This window comes from Drosophila suzukii, chromosome 3 (assembly GCF_043229965.1).
Source record: "Drosophila suzukii chromosome 3, CBGP_Dsuzu_IsoJpt1.0, whole genome shotgun sequence".
In the NCBI taxonomy this organism is placed as follows: domain Eukaryota; kingdom Metazoa; phylum Arthropoda; class Insecta; order Diptera; family Drosophilidae; genus Drosophila; species Drosophila suzukii.
In genome coordinates, this window is record NC_092082.1 from 86,330,712 (window position 1) to 86,346,957 (window position 16,246).

Genomic DNA, 16,246 nt, shown 5'->3' on the forward strand with positions numbered 1-16,246 from the left:
GCCCTGCAATTTGTATGCTCTGGGGATTACTTTTTTCTACCTCGTTTTCGATTCTCTGACTGTGCAATTTGTAGTCCGGCTTTTTTGTCTATCGACTTCGATTTTCGGGGAGGAAACCGCAGACATTAGGGCAAAAAGCTTTAAAAATTTATGGCAATCATTGTTGTGGAAATCATAAGCAAATAAATGCAAATTTCAAGCGCGAAGCTCATTTGGCAATTATTGAGCAAATGAATTATGCAATGAGTTTCCACATTAAATCGGCAGCAGTATCGCTTACTTTCCGGTATACCGCACAGGAAAAATTACTTAAGTTATAGGGAGATGGAAAATTTATAAAAGTATATTTAAAAAAAAAATAATAGTGATTTTCCGACAAGTTTTTAGTCTCCAAGAAAGCTTCAATAGTCTTTAATTTAAAAATGGAACTTGAAAAATTTTAGTTTAATTGAAAATAATTTAAGTATCTATCTTTAAAGAAATATAAAAAATGTTATCATAATTAAATCTGATTTTATTATTTTGCTTATTTTATGGACAACAAAGGTATTTTTTTTTTGTACATAGATTACTTTTCTCTCAGTGCCTGTACGCTTCTAACAGAATTTCTGACAATTTCCGTTCGCAGCTGTCGGAAAGTTTGGCGAACTAATTGGTATGCCCCCGCCCATCGGCTGATTCCCGATGCTTGGCCTTGTCTAATAATGAAATTAATTAACGGTTAATCAAATTGGCAACTAGAAGGAGTTGGCCAACTGCAATTTGAGTAGCAAGAAGCCTAGGAGCGCCTTCCTCGGTCGTTGGCAAATTGTTTAGCCCAACTTAATTAGCCTCATTTAGGCCATTTGCTATTTTTAGTTGCTTTTAAAATGTTTGCCAACATCTTGGGCCTGGATGCCGACGGCGGGAGAATGTGTGTCAGCAGTTCCATTTGAGTTGGCTAAATTGCAATTTTTCGAGCAGCCATTTAGTTAAAGGTGGGCCCTCTTTTATTTTGTTGTACTTTTTTTCAGCCTGGGGCCTACAGACCCATTTCGCTGATCACCTCTGTCATTGTGCCAAATGAACCTTTTGTTTGCCCGACAGCCGGCAGTGCATACAGGGGGAGTTGCAACAATTCGCCTGACAATTGTTTAATTATGCAGGACAAACATTAAGCAAAGTGCTGGTGGAGGACTGCAAGTGAACTTTGCATAGTTTCCCAAGGCATTTGGCCAACAAAGGGAAAAGGTAAATAACACTTTTGGCTGGCCTCCGGCGAGACACAGAAGCAGACGACGCACAATCCACAATCCACATTCTGCATTCCGAATTCCTCGTTCCTCATCCCATCAGCGCCATTTTCACCGGCCAAAAGAAGAAAACTTTGCACTAAGGAACTTGCTCAGATTTATTTCAATGCTTCCCGAGGCCCCAAGGCAACGAGCAAAGCGGCAAGGACGAAGGAAAAAGGAAAAGCGGCATGAGCCCGTGGTGGAAAACTATGTCAGTCAGCTGCTCGGTTTTCCTTGCCCTGCGATTTTCTCTACATTTTCCTTGGCGCTTCTTGCCAACTCTGCTTTTCAGTCGGGCTAAGCGCAAAGAAAAACACATAATAAGTAAAGTGTTTGGGGGAAGGAAGCGGAAATTTATGTTATTTCACCAAGTGGTTGTTGCATTCAAGACAGTGAAGCCAAAAATAAGTAAAATATAAGTCATCAAACAAAAGAATCTCAGAGCTTACACGGTGGTAAGGGTACCAATTATCGACACACTTTTTGAAAAGCCCATAAATATTGGGCAAAACATTATTAAAACGTAATAAAATTATATTAATTTATAGAATTAAATTTAGTAATTTAATCAACAGGGTTTCGAAATTACTTTTAGCTATCTAAAAGGTTGCAATGAATTAAAAATAGTCGTCTTTATGAATTATCTTATTGTATCATTGTAGCTCACGTGAATATAATTATAATTATTATTATTATCTGTGTCTATACAAAATTCTTAAGCTTCAATTTTGAAATAATATTAATATTTTCTGTGTTTATACCAAGGGTATAGTAGTACTTTTTTAAAATACCCGTGCCGAGGGCAAACCGAAAGGTAAGGGAGATTCTTTGGGCGGGAAGCCAAGTTGTTTATGGAGGTACAAATTGACTTAAAGTTGCATTTCCTGTTTACTGCTGGAAGCTCTTGCATATCTGGCAAACATTCAATCTGCAACAGGAGCTGAGTCACGAGATACTGTGAGCGTTCTTTGCACGATTTTTCCCAGGTCCCCTGGCTTTCGTTCAGCTCATTTGCATGCAACATGACAACAACATTGACTCACCATGACTCGTTGCTTATAAATTATGCTTTTTACTGTCGCTATCACAACCGCTCCCCCACTGGCACTCCACTTTTGGCCTGCCCATAGGGCATTCAAAATTAAATCCAACGACATGGATTCACCCAAAAAATTTGCATCTGCAGATGAAGTTACAATTTTTATAAATTTCACACTCTCTTATTTTTGTTTTTGTTTCCTTTTTCTGGCAGCAGACAAAGGAATTGACTTTTAATTAGGCAACTGTCAACAGTTTTCGGGACGGCTGCCTCTCAAACTTCTATCAAAATCTCATTAGCACAACGCGTGGCACGAGACCACAAAATGGCTTCTGTGAGTTTCCGTTTCCGGTTTGTGTGTGTGTGTGTGCGCGTTCCGGGTGCTGTGTTCTCTGTTTACGAGTTTTGGTTTTCGGTTTTCTGTGGTATCCATTTCGCTGTGTGTATTTATTTAGCCCAAAAATGACGCGGCTCCGAAATGAGAAGGCTGTCAAAAACTGATGGGAAAAAAGTTTATTTTTTTAATTAGTTTGCCTGCCTTGTTATTGTTGAACCTTTTTACCCTCATTTTCATTGTTTCATTTGACTCCCCCCGCAACACACACACACACAGCCTGTAATTTTGCATCTAATTGCATTAACTAGAGAGAACAAAGTTCGACCAGGTGCCAGTTACAATATTGCATTACTCATTCGCCCTGTTCGCCCAATCGAGTTTGTTGGTGAATAATTTTCAGCTTGCCCTCTGCTGATTTTGTGTGTGTTTTGCAGGTTTTCGGTTGAAGGTTGTAGCTCTTGTTTTGCAGATATTGTAAACCAGTAATTACCAGCAGTTGTGCTAACAAATTTGACCGATGGGCTGAAACTAACAATGCGGAGTAGATGATTGCTCTTGATTTTCCATATACACAATTTTAAAAGACTAAAGTTTTGCTATAGATTTTGCTTTGGTTTCAGATCACATTATAATAACAGTCTTTGATCTAATGGAAACCAATTAAATTTTATTTCCCATACTCTATTAAGTTACTAAAACAATATACCAAGTTTTGTTGAACCACGCATATTTTTAAATAAATTTTGCTGGCACTTCAAGCCACATCTCTAGTTATTGCTGTTGTTCCGACCCATTTTTTTATGATGCGCAACGAAATTAAAAATTAAATTCGCTCTTTTCGCGCTGATGTAGATCTCTTTGGGGGAACGTCGGCTCTGGTTTTGGCCCAAAAAAAGAATAAGAAAAAACAACTAATTGCGGCAGTAACAACAATCAGAGTTTAGGGATGCTACTCAAGGGTCAGGGGTCGGAGGTTGGAGGTCGCATCCCCTTGGGCGATGCGGCAGTGGGAACAGCGCAATTTGCGAGCCGCAAAATGTCTAAGGTAATCACTAGCCGCAAATGGTTGTTGTTTCTTTTTCCCGCTCCTGTTCTTGTATTATTATTGTGCATTATACGGAAATTGACAATGAAATTTTCCTCTTATTGTTGCTGCCGACTTGAAAATAGCAAAAGGAAAACAGCCAAAAAGGCCACACAAAATTCGACTTTCGAATGCCACTTGAGAATTTAATAAAAGAACAAAAAAAAAGCAGGAAATGGCAAAGGAAAGGCAGATACGACCAGGGAACTTGAAATTGTTGTGCACAAGTGCCGGTTAAATATTTTAGGCAAATGCCCCAACCCCTGAAGCTAAAGTTGAACCCCAAGAAGCCCGGAACAAACTGACGAGTTGCCAGGGCAAAATAAATCAGCTGGGGCGTAGGCACTTGAGTTGATTTATGGCAATGACTGGAGGAGGCAGCAGCCTCATCATGGCGTGGAATCATCAGGTAGGGATGTTCCACTTTTCCAAATTGCCTCCAGCTTCCTCAGCCAATGACAATGGATATTGCACTTTGCGGAAAACTTGTGGGTTTTTGTAAGGTAAAAAAAATCACAAACACATTACTAGACAAAGGTCTATATCATAAGAATCTAATACTCCTTGTCTTGTGACTATTGCGTTTATAATAAGTATAAACTTGCGTGGCGCTGGGATAAGCAACAAAATAATATATAATTAGGTTTAAATAGCCATTTGTTCCTTAAAAAAACTGAAACATTTAATAAAAATTAAATATGTTCAATTTTTTGTTACCATTTTTATTCTAAGTGTGCCTTTAGGATGGAAAGAAAAACCATTTTAGCTTGTTTTGAAGTTTGAGTCTCTACGAATTTCCAGCCTGAGAAGCAGACAGCTCCCAGCCCAACTGCAGTTCATCAGTCTGCTTGAAAGTCACCGAGTCAGCCAGTTTGTCAGTCTAGCAATGCGACATTTAGTCAATCAAAGCTCTTGTCCTGTTTTGGCACTTGAAGCTTAAAATTGTCTTTGATATTCTGTAGCCGAGGCTGCAGTGGCTTCGTTTTACACACTTAGAATCCAGCTACCTTTAGGGGTCTCACCTTTTCAACAATTCTGGCACTTGGGCCTCCCTGTATTTTAATTACACAGCCATTAAAAAAATAAAACAAAACACAATTACTTTTTGCAAGAGGCCGAAAAGGTGGCCAGGTGAGCTTACAAGCTGTCGGCACGTGGACAAACTTGAGCCGAAGTGGAATCGAAGATTACATGGGGTATACACGAATTAGAAATACTCTAAAGAATTTTTGAATAAATTATGTTATAATAAATCAAAAAAAAATTTTTAATTTTAACTGAGGAAATGCGAAATTTAAAAAATGTATTTATAGTAAAACCTTAAAATTCAGAGAGCTGAGATACTCCTTGTGAAGGGCAAGCAAAATATTTATTTATTATTTATTATTATTTATTATTTATTTATTATTTATTAAACTTGAATGTCTTTCGTGGGCCACCTGAAAGTAGGCAGCACAGTTTAATGAGCCCTACCTTCCTCAAGACGGAGGCCGATATAATTAAAACAGTGAATTGTGGGCCAATTTGGTGGCCAGGGCAATCGAGAAATTGTGCCAGCCAGTTTGTAAAACCTTTATGGGATGGAAGAATAGCAGGCTATACCATTTGAGTGCTAAAACTGGGCAAAGGAAAACCCGGAACCCCTTTTCGCTGGCAGCTGGAAACATGAAAAAATTTCATTAGTCTAATGTGTTACACGTCGCATCAATGTCAGACGTTGCACTGTGTGCAAACTGCATGTGGCAAATGCGAGAATCCCAAACAAGCTGGATGCAGATGGCCAGGACATCCCAGAGCCAAGGATCTCCATCTAGACCGGGGTGAGTGCCGTCTGTTTCTGTTTGTGGCTGTCGCTCAGGCTTCTTCCCGACTTGTTGTCACTGCTGGAAGAACAGGGAATATACAACGGGTCCACCTGCTATTCCCTTGCACTTTCTTTCCAGAATTTCCCCCATCTTTGTAGCTATACATCTTCGTCATTTCATTGCAGTTGTCAGCCCTACACTACAATGCAAAGTGCCAGAACCTCCCACCTCCGAAGGGGTCATACATCGTTGTGCTACATTTATTATACCCTGGGTTGCCTAAAAATATGGGGGTTATGACGGATTCAACGTATTAATGGTTTCCCAGTGAGCTGTAAGGAAATATTCATCCAAAATGTTGTTTTAGGGACAGCCAATTATTACTATTATGATCATATAACACAAGTATTGAATATATTTCCTCTTTATTACATTTTCGTTCTCCTTATACATTTACAATTTTATTCACCAGCTTGGGATGTGTAATTAAACGGCCTATACTGCAGACAAGCAGGATTCGGGGGATCACACACATAAATATATGGAATAGATGGATTGGAACTTATGCCCATAATTCCCGCAAGGATGAAAACCAAATATAGATTCATCTTGGTAAGGTAGGGATCAAAGAATGAGCTTAAATTAATTTTTTGTGAAGTGAAAAGAAAGTGAAAAATTCATGCAGTACTTTTTGCATTTACGGGTGTGAAATTCAATTTGAAATGGCTATTAAAAGCAAAAGATATAGCTCATTTTAAATGCGTGAAGTTATATTAAAATATAATATATATACGGGCTTTCTACCCGCGGCTGTTTTCCTTTATACAACTTGAGATAAAAAACCGGAGGAATATTTAACAAAACGTACCTCACTCAAAACAAATAATGTTTCTATTCAGATTTCACTCTTTTATTGGCTCAGCAATAAAATCAAAACAAATTTAAAACCAAAATTTGACACTTTTTCCTGCGAAATAAAACGACTTCCTCCTCTTCCAAGCCAAAACATGATTTTTCGCTTTTAGACTGAGTATTTCGCTTTGATCAATTCATTGCCGTCACGTTTCCGCGCTAACTGACTTAAAACAATTTCGGGGCAAACGTGTTCTGGCTGCCATGACGAAACTGAAACTAAAACCAAAACCAATTGAGATCCTGGGAAACCAGGGAAATGACCGCAACTAAAACAAAGGTGCCTACCTGCAGAGGCCAGCAGGTGGCTTCAATTGTGGGATAGAAATTCTGGATGGGTTCGGTCCTGAATCCCTGTTGTCTTTATGGAGCCACGTGCTCCGGTTTGCTGGCAGCGGATGCTCACTGGCCGGGAAATTCATGGCCACTTAAATGCTGTAAAATGGACCAAGCTGCCGGCACTAAAAACCAAAAGTTGCTCTACCAAAACTTTAGTTTAGCTTTCATAGACACACACAAACCCACATACCTTGGTAGCTTTTATGGCTCATCATTTTCTTTTTTTTATTCTGATTTTCAGTTTGGGTCAGTCATAAAAAGTTAAAGTTGAACTTTTTCTAGCTGAACGGGTAGCCAGCGGTAAATCAGTTTTTATTGTGCATAAATTAAAAATGTTCAATTAAAAGCAAAAGAAAGAACAAGTTTCTGGTTGCTTTTTGGCCAGGTACACGTGGCTACTAGCTAAATTTGAGCTCAGTTTTTCATAGTTAACTTTGCCGGGTTTTGTGAAACAAAAGACTGAAATTAAAACAAACTTCGAACATAGATCAAATGGATGTTCAACAATTTAGTTACGCAAACATGTTGAAATTGCGTGGCTATCGAAACATATGGCTGACACACATGTCGTATGCGCAATATTCAATGCACGAACAATTGTGCGACCAATTATTTATACATTTGTTGCGCATTAATGCATAATTATTGTCAATAATTAACACAATGAAAAAAAAACAATGAATTCTGCTTCGAATTACAATTTTGTCTTTTTCAATGTGTGTTTCGATAATCAGTTGCAAACACATTACGCTTTTTATTATCTTCATTAATAATGCAGGCCGAAATCCTACTCTGGCACTTAATTTTGTTTATTCTCGTTCATTAAATGGGTTGGGCTTAAAATGGATGCCATTTCGTTGATTAACAAAAGAAGAGCTCGATCTGTGCATTATAAAATTTTGTAACATGGATTTCGCCTCGATAAATTTTGCAAAATGTATGTAAAATAGAGCAGTAACAAGAATATTTTTAATGTGTATGTGGCAAACATTAATATAATTATTGGGTAGCACAAAAATTATAAATTCGTACTTAAGGGAATAATGGCTGAATTCAAATTATATTCATTTGTCTGTTGGCTTTTCAAAAAAAAAACAAGGTCACTTTCGTATTTATTTGTGGAAACAAAAAAAACATTATCATAACCCTCAAACATATTTAATTACATTGTAAAATTGTTAAATTGTCAACAAAGTTCTTGGGTATTTTCCATTTTTAATTAAATATTTCAAAGACTTTTATTTCAAAAAAATCATAAAAACTATTTATTTGTCTCCGAGCTCAGGGGCTATTTTAAACTGACATTCTCTTACAAAGTCAATGCCAGATAAAATGCTGTCAGATATGGTAATTAAAAAATGTATAGAAAATTCATTTTCCATTACAAAGTTTTCCTACATTTTTTGACATTTTCGGGCCGAGACTAACAAACTATAAAATGCAAGTTGAATATCTGTCAACGAGTCGAATGCATGTCCCCAAGGCGATGAAAATCAATTTGCAATGCAGCGTTGCAGCAAAAAAGCCGATGGCAAGAGGAAAAATATCCAGAGACACATGCCGAGGCGCACAGGCTTTGCATTTGAATCTGAATGTGAATCTGAATCAGAATCTGAGTATGCCGCTGAATCCGAATCTGAATCGATGGAATCAAGGAGCAGGACTCAGCGAGCACAAGGAATGCCAGGCAATGCAAATAGCTCTAAATGCATTTGACGATGCTGTGATTTGATTTCGATATTCCCCCTGAGTGTGTGTGTTGACTTTCAATTTCTGTTCGCGAGCGCAAGTTTTTGCCTCGGTTTCGCCAGCCTTCCTTTTCCCGGATTTTCCCCATCCAAACTGATTATAATTCGAATGCAGCGACTTCTGGCTTCGGCGAAAATGTCATTCGAAAGTTGGAAAACTCGAAGATGCTGCCTGCCAACTTCCGCTTCCGTTTAATCATTTTCCTCACTGTTGTTATGCCGCTGGGCTGATTGCCGTCGTTCACTTAGCTGATTGCAGTAGCTATCAAAAATTCGCTGCGACAACGTGTCGTATGCGTGATATTATGCCAGGTCGTGCTCATTCGCACTTGTCGCGCTGCCATCTTCATTCATATTGTGAGATGCACTGGGAAGAAAATTGTTGTACATGTTTTTTAAATATATTTTGGTTTTTCGTAGCCTTTAATCTAAGCTGAAAGATAAGCACCTGTGAAATGTTGTCTTGACAATCGCTAGTTTTAGTACACAAAGAAGAAATTCATTGGAAATTTAAAAGGAAGGTCTTAAATAAGTTTTTTTTGGTTTTATAAAGAGGTCTACAGCCTGCAAAACAAATATTTTATGTGTAGATACATTTAGAAAGCTTAAAAAATAACAGTCAAGCATTTTATTAATTAGAATATGTATCACTCAACTTAATAATATGTAAAAACACTGTATATATATTTTGTAACTTCAAAAATGTTTTTTTTTCAGTGTCTGCAATGGAAATGGCAAGAAGAAAAAGTGAGGAACCTGGGGAAAAAACTTTGTTAATTTTCGAGCAGCTCACGCAATAAAGCAAGCGCAGGCAGCGCATCACGTGCGCATTTAAGTTGCAAGTTACAACGGCAACGTGCCGCATCCAAAGATACACAGATACCGTACAGCATGCTCCAGATCCCCGTTGAAACACACACACAGATACTCGCACTCACACCGGCATAAATACAGGACTAGTTAGCTCATGTCAGTGTAAATTTTACACACAGGCGAAACCTGATGCCGCATACAAAAACCCAGGCCGAGCGGAGCTCCTCACCTTTTTGCGGTTTATATTCAAGCGCGCGTGTGCAATAAAAAGATATACCCATCCCGTGGCGGCATAACGGAAGTCGAGGCAAGTTTTTGGCATCCACGGCGGATGCAGGCGACCAGGAGGCACCCGGGAAAGTGGAAAGCGGGAAAAACACATAGCTGGCTGCGCTGCATAATCAGGCAAAGGCGACGGCGACAACGACAACATTTATCAAATGAAATGCACGTGCCAAGCGTTTGCCTGGCCCGCTTCCGTGAGCCGCCTCCCTGGCCGGGATAAGGTCCTCGGAGGTGCCATGGCTCCGGGGCCAGCTTGTGCACGAGGTGTGCCAGAGAAGTTCGTGGGACTCCCCTTGGAACACTCCAGAATATTTATGGGATGTTTAAAAAGTATCTAGAGACGGGAAATCACATTAATCGGGTGTATTAAAGTGGTCTCTATTACATACTTTTAAAAAAGGTGTGGGAAGTTTAAATATTATTCAATAAACATTTGATAAATGAAAATGAAAATTAAACAATTTAATTCATTCCTCAAGCTAATAATGTCCTTGTCACCCCTAAAATAAAATATACTACCCAAGTATAACCTTAAATTTTAATTTAAGCAGTTCTAAAATTGCTTAAAAATGTTCAATTGTGTTCTGAATATTGAGAATATTTTTATAAAAAACATCTTATTAATTTTTGATGTCAACTCCCTTTAATAATTAATTCTAATTCTATATATTTCTCTTAAAAAATATTAAAAAAGTTGTGTAGTTGTATATATATATGATAAGTCTCTTAAAAAAGTTCCTAATTAATTAGTCATCCCTCGTTTTGGGAGTATCTATTTCTTCCCATTATATACTATAAATGCGAACCTATGGTATATGTGAGTGAAATCAGCTGCCAAGTGCACTGCGTCTCTGTAATTATAATGAGCAAACTTACTGGATTCAGTTTCTTTCTCAATGAATTAACACAGTGTAGCGCTATGAACGTGAGACTTCAGAACGGGTTATGGATGGATGGATGAATAGTTGGCTGTTCAGCTCTGTCGGATGCACATCGCAAATATCCATCCTGAAATATTAATTCTTAAATACACATAGGAAGTGTTTGTTCTACCGACATTCCTTTAAACAACTGAATGGTATACCATTGAATGCCTTTAAAATTCGATTATAATCCCTTCGACATGTCCCGGGTGCACCGATGTCTGCCACCCTTTTTTGGCGCCCCTCCAGAAATTGCATTCCGCTGTCATGGAAGTTTCTGCACCTTGCAACCAAGTGGCGGCCGCTGCTGCCACTGCTCCTTCAGCTGCTTAAGTGCCATGCATTGAGATTGAGTTGTTTTCCTTGTAGCCACATCCCCGCACAACCCGACCTTCGAACCTCGGGGCGCATTCCACTCGAGAAAATCGATGATGTCTTGGGTGCTTTTGTTTTTGCAGCCGCACTCAAACTTGAAAATGTTTTGATAAACTAGCTCTCTCTGGCTATGCAAAGAAGGGAAAAGTGCAGCAAAAAAATATAAGAAACCAAAATGGTGAAGGGTAGAAAAAAGCACCGGAAACTTTAAGCTGCAACAAATGCAGAAACAATGGCAATTCAACCAACAACAGCTTAAGCAGTTGTCAAAACGTTGCTGGGAACGGGGGGAACAAACTTTTTGGCCAACTGTCGAAAAACAAGCGAGATGAAATTGGTAAAACAATTGTCAATGCGTCAATTTGAATGGATTCCAGTTGCAGCAGAAGAATCTGCAGCCCTAGCAGATAAAAACATCAACAAGAACCAGTGTCGAAAGTTTGGCCAAGAAACTTTCAGTAAAAACAGTGCACAGAAAAAAATCGTTTACAATTTTCCGAATTTCTATTCTATCTATTCTATAGCAAGAAATTATTAAAATAAATGCAATTTACTTTTATATATTTTTTATAATGCACAGAAAAAGGGGTTACAGGGTTCCTTATTTTGTAAACAATTATAATTAGAGCTTTGCCGAAGTTCATTTTAAGTATTATATCGTTTTAATCATTTTATATTTCATAACATATTTTACCCAAGTAACCCAGCTGTATTCATTCGAACATAATAATATTACTTTGTCTGTAAAAGTAGTCCTTGACCCAAAAATCTGTACATAAATCAACGAAACCGAGTGAGATATTCGACGAGCAACAAGGTAAAATATGAACTGGAAATTTCTTATTTGCTGCCTGCTCGGCCACTCTTTCGGTAAGTGGACTTGAGTGTTCTAATTAACCCTCGACATCACCTCCGATTCACCATCGACTCCAACCCCATCCAATCTGAGCAGTTATAGCGATCGAGGCCAACTGTCTGCGGGGCACGGGCCACATGTGGCAGCTGAAGCCTCCCACCGGCACGACCAGCTGCAATCGAGCGTCATTACTGGCCAGAAATGCAACGGCAGTGGGAAAACCAGCAGCAAGGTCTGCAGTCGACATTGCAGCAGCTTCAATGGAAACAGTAGATCCGGGGTTTGGAGGAACCCCTGCGGCCCCCCCTGCGGTGGTTCTGGCCAACTACGTCTACGAGTGCGCCAGTCGCCGGACATCGAGCAGTTGCAGCAAGCAGCCGGAGCCGGAATCGAAGCCGGAATCCGAATCCGGACCGGAGCCGGAGGTTCCTAAGCCCCGCACTGTGACACTGGCAGCCGGCGAACTGGCAGGATTCGGGTCAACTGGGTGAGCTGGGTTTTGCATGGGATTAATGCAGCCGATGCGAGGGGTTTTGTAAACCCGCCATATATATATTTCTTAAGGCAATAAAGATAGCAAATAAAGATTTTTTGCCATAAAAAATCAGTGTTTTTACCAGCACAATGCAATAAAAGGTCACAAATGAGGAGTGTCATACCTCGTTGAGCTCGTAGTTTAATTTCCTATCGATTGGCATTAAAACCTAAAAATCTCAAATTTTTACAAAATTTCGCAAAAATAAGTGTGTAACCTGATAAAAAATTCGAAAATTGGTCAAAAAATAATTATTCCTTAAAGTAATGGCGATCGTTAGCATAGATCGAAAGCTGCTCAAAACAGTCGGTCTTTTATCTGTACGCTTTGAATTGGCCAAACTACGATCAAAAAACCGTTAAAAAAGAGCATTTTTTTAACAAAAATCAAAATTTCGATTTTTTGCCTTAAAAAATGTAAAGTTTTGACCGCCATAATGCAATAAAAGGTCACAACGAGGAATGTCATACCTCGTTGAGCTCGTAATTTAATTTCCTATCGATTGGCATTAAAAGCTAAAAATCTTAAATTTTTACCAATTTTCGCAAAAATAGATGATGTAACCCTTATAAAAAATGCCAAAATTGGTCAAAAAATAAATTTTCCTTAAAGTAATAGGGATCGTTAGCATAGGTTGAAAGCTGCTCAAAACAGTCGTTCTTTTAGCTGTACGCCTTGATTTGGCTAAACTACGATCAAAAAAACACCAAAAAAAGATCATTTTTTGACAAAAATCTGAATTTTGATTTTTTGCCTTAAAAAAATTAGATTTTTGACCGCCATTATGCAATAAAAGGTCACAATGTGGAATGTCATACCTATTTGAGCTCGTAGTTTTATTTCCTATCGATTGGCATTAAAAGCTAAAAATCTTAAATTTTTACCAATTTTCGCAAAAATAGATGATGTAATCCCTATAAAAAGTGCGAAAATTGGTCAAAAAATAATTTCTCCCTAAATTAATAATAATCGTTAGCATAGGTCGAAAGCTGTTCAAAACAGTCGGTCTTTTAGCTGTACGCCTTGATTTGGCTAAACTACGAAACCGCCAAAAAAAAAAACATTTTTTGACAAAAATATGAATTTTGATTTTTTGCCTTAGAAAAATTAAATTTTTGACCGCCATAATGCAACAAAAGGTCACAATGTGGAATGTCATACCTCGTTGAGCTCGTTGTTTAATTTCCTATCGATTGGCATTAAAGACTAAAAATCTTAAATTTTTACCAAATTTCGCAAAAATAGATGATGTAACCCCTTATAAAAAATGAGAAAATTGGTCAAAAAATAATTTTTTTTTAAGTAACGGGGATCGTTAGCATAGGTTGAAAGCTGCTCAAAACAGTCGGTCTTTTAGCTGTACGTCTTGATTTGGCTATACTACGATTGAAAAACCGCTTAAAATAGTATTATTTTCAATTCACTCGTATATTTCTGAGGAATATAAACATCTGTTAAACCCAACGATTGCAGCTGCGAAAGCAATCATTTATTTTTTTTTTCTAAAGCAAGAACAAACAAAGTTATTGTAAACATGGAGTCAAGCTCATTAAGCGATAAGAACAGGAATTATTATTCAGTCGTGAACTGAGAGCTTTTCAGTTATCAGTAACAGCAGCAGAGATCTGAGATTAAGTTTTAAAATCTCAGTCCGATTTGTTCAGTCATGGCAGCTTGGCTCACCTCTGAATACCTGGAGGCTGCACTGCGTCGGCATTACGAGAACAACCAAATTCGAGTGGAATCGCTGGATATAAAGCCCGCCCTGGGAAAAGGCGAGAATTATGGAGCCATCCTAACGCGTATACGCCTTGTGTACAGCAATGACTTGGGTAGCAAAATTGAGGAACATCTGATGGCCAAGACCCTCTTAGAGGATGAGGATGCAGAGACCAGGGAAAAGAAGGCCCCATATGACATCTACAACCGGGAACTGGAGCTTTACGAACAGGTGTTGCCCAAACTGCAGAAATTAGCAGGCGAACAACTATGTCCCAAAGTTCTACACATAGATCGGGAAAGAGGGGCCTTAATAATGGAGGACTTGACCCACAGAGGATATGTGATGGCCCCACGACTTCAGAGATTAGATGAGCAGCATGTGAGTCTAGTTCTAAAAAAGCTGGCCAAAATGCAGGCAGCTTCAGCGGTTTTGGAGGAGAATTCAAAAGAAAATGTCTTCTCTTTAACCAAATACGATCGTGGATTTTTCAATCGCTATACGGAGAGCTTTAGTGCCTACTTTTTGGGCTGTTTAAAGTCCTGTGCCGGCTACCTGAAAACTCAGTTGGGCTATGAAAACCAGGCCAAGCTCCTAGAGGAACTGGCACCCCACTACATGGCAGTGGGACTCCGCTGTTTTCAGCCTGAGGAGGCGCACATTAATGTCCTCACCCACGGCGACTTGTGGACAAACAACATGATGTTCAAGTACGAGGCGGGCGTGCCGAGCGATGTCCTCCTGATTGACTTCCAGTACGCCTTCTGGGGCTCGTCCACCCTGGACATCCATCATCTGCTCAACACGTCGGCCGTGGAGGCGGTGCGGAGCGAGCTTCAAATTAAGATGAGGTGTGTCTACCACGAGGTCTTCGTGGGGGAACTGCGGAGGCTCGGGTTCAAGGGTCAAAGGTTGCCCAGTCGCAAGCAGTTTCACCTGGAGTCGGAGCAGAAGCGATTCTACGGTGGGTATATTTTTAAGTTTTCATTTTGGGGTGATTCCGGAAAATCATAAATAATTCATTTTTAAAATATTTATGAACTTAAAGGGTAAGTCTTATCCTTAAAGTTGGATATTCGTGCCTACCTATCTAACCTTTTTAAACTGCTTAAAATGGAGAAGATTCTTAAAGTTGAATATTCGTTTCTACCTTTTTAACCTGTTTGAAATGGAAGAATTTTAAAAATCATTTCTACAAAAACTAACATAGGATTTATAGATTTCTTTCTTTATTTTTCCTTAATTTACTTATTTTTTAATTTTTGTTTTAAATTCCATTTAATGACTTTAGTATAATTTATTCCGACAGCTGTTCATTGCGGCCTACTGCTGCAGCCCGTGTTGCTAAACACCGATGAAACCGATGCGGATTTCGCGGCCCTGCTTTCCGACCAGCCCCGTGGAATGAACATGAAGAGGCGGCTGTATCTCAATCCTGGCATCCAGGACTCCATCAAGCGGCTGGCAAAGCAGTTCGAGCTCGAAGGACTCCTGGACCCGCGGCAGTACGAGGGCCTATAAACCTGGCTTTTTCATAAACTCCCCCATTAGACATTTCAATTAGACGAGCTAATAAACATAAAACATGGCAGCCACAGCCGCAGGCATTTTAAAGCCAGCCATCAGAGGCTTTTTGAATTATGAACCGAGTTGGGAAAAATACAAAAAGAAAACGAAAAAGGCCAGAACACATTCAGTTGGCCCAGACAAAAGAGCAACACATTTAGCCGCTGCCAAATGGGAAAATAGAAAGGTGGAAAAATGGAAAGTCAGAGGCGGCGAATGGAAGGGCGAGAATAGTTACACACATTTTTTGAATTGTTTAGCATTTTGAATAAGTGAATGAATGGACGCCATGCGGAGCTGTGAGTGCGTATCTGCCGCAAAAAATGAAAATGTGAATAAAAAGAAAGCCGAAATGTGAATGTTGATGGCAATGTGAATGTGGGTGATAAAGGGAAAGTCGAGGAAAATGGGGTATCCTGGACGTGCTTTTGGCCGCTGCTTAATTAAAACTTTAGTGCGAAATGCCGGGCCAAGCTGTTGGAAAATTAACCAAATTATGACGTGTCTGCCGCTGGTGTTGCAGCATTTGAAACTGCATTAAAACCGAGTGCAATTAGGCTAAGCTACGCCATTTAGCACGGCCTGCGCCCAAAACTAGGCAAGAGTTTATTGTAGTTAAAAGGGAAGCAGGAAAA

General features: G+C 39.2%; 2 protein-coding genes across 2 annotated transcripts; both read left to right on the forward strand.

Annotated features, from left to right (window-relative positions):
• Positions 1–11,650: 11,650 nt before the first annotated feature.
• LOC108007576 (uncharacterized) lies at positions 11,651–12,342 on the forward strand. Its single transcript, XM_017071269.4, has 2 exons — positions 11,651–11,804; positions 11,887–12,342. The coding sequence occupies exons 1-2, from the start codon at positions 11,759–11,761 to the stop codon at positions 12,279–12,281; spliced, it is 441 nt and encodes a 146-aa protein (XP_016926758.4). The 5' UTR covers positions 11,651–11,758; the 3' UTR covers positions 12,282–12,342.
• Positions 12,343–13,964: 1,622 nt separating this feature from the next.
• Positions 13,965–15,663, forward strand: LOC108007563 (uncharacterized). The gene is made up of 2 exons (XM_017071256.4): positions 13,965–15,009; positions 15,355–15,663. The coding sequence occupies exons 1-2, from the start codon at positions 13,992–13,994 to the stop codon at positions 15,564–15,566; spliced, it is 1,230 nt and encodes a 409-aa protein (XP_016926745.4). The 5' UTR covers positions 13,965–13,991; the 3' UTR covers positions 15,567–15,663.
• The last annotated feature ends 583 nt before the right edge of the window (positions 15,664–16,246 follow it).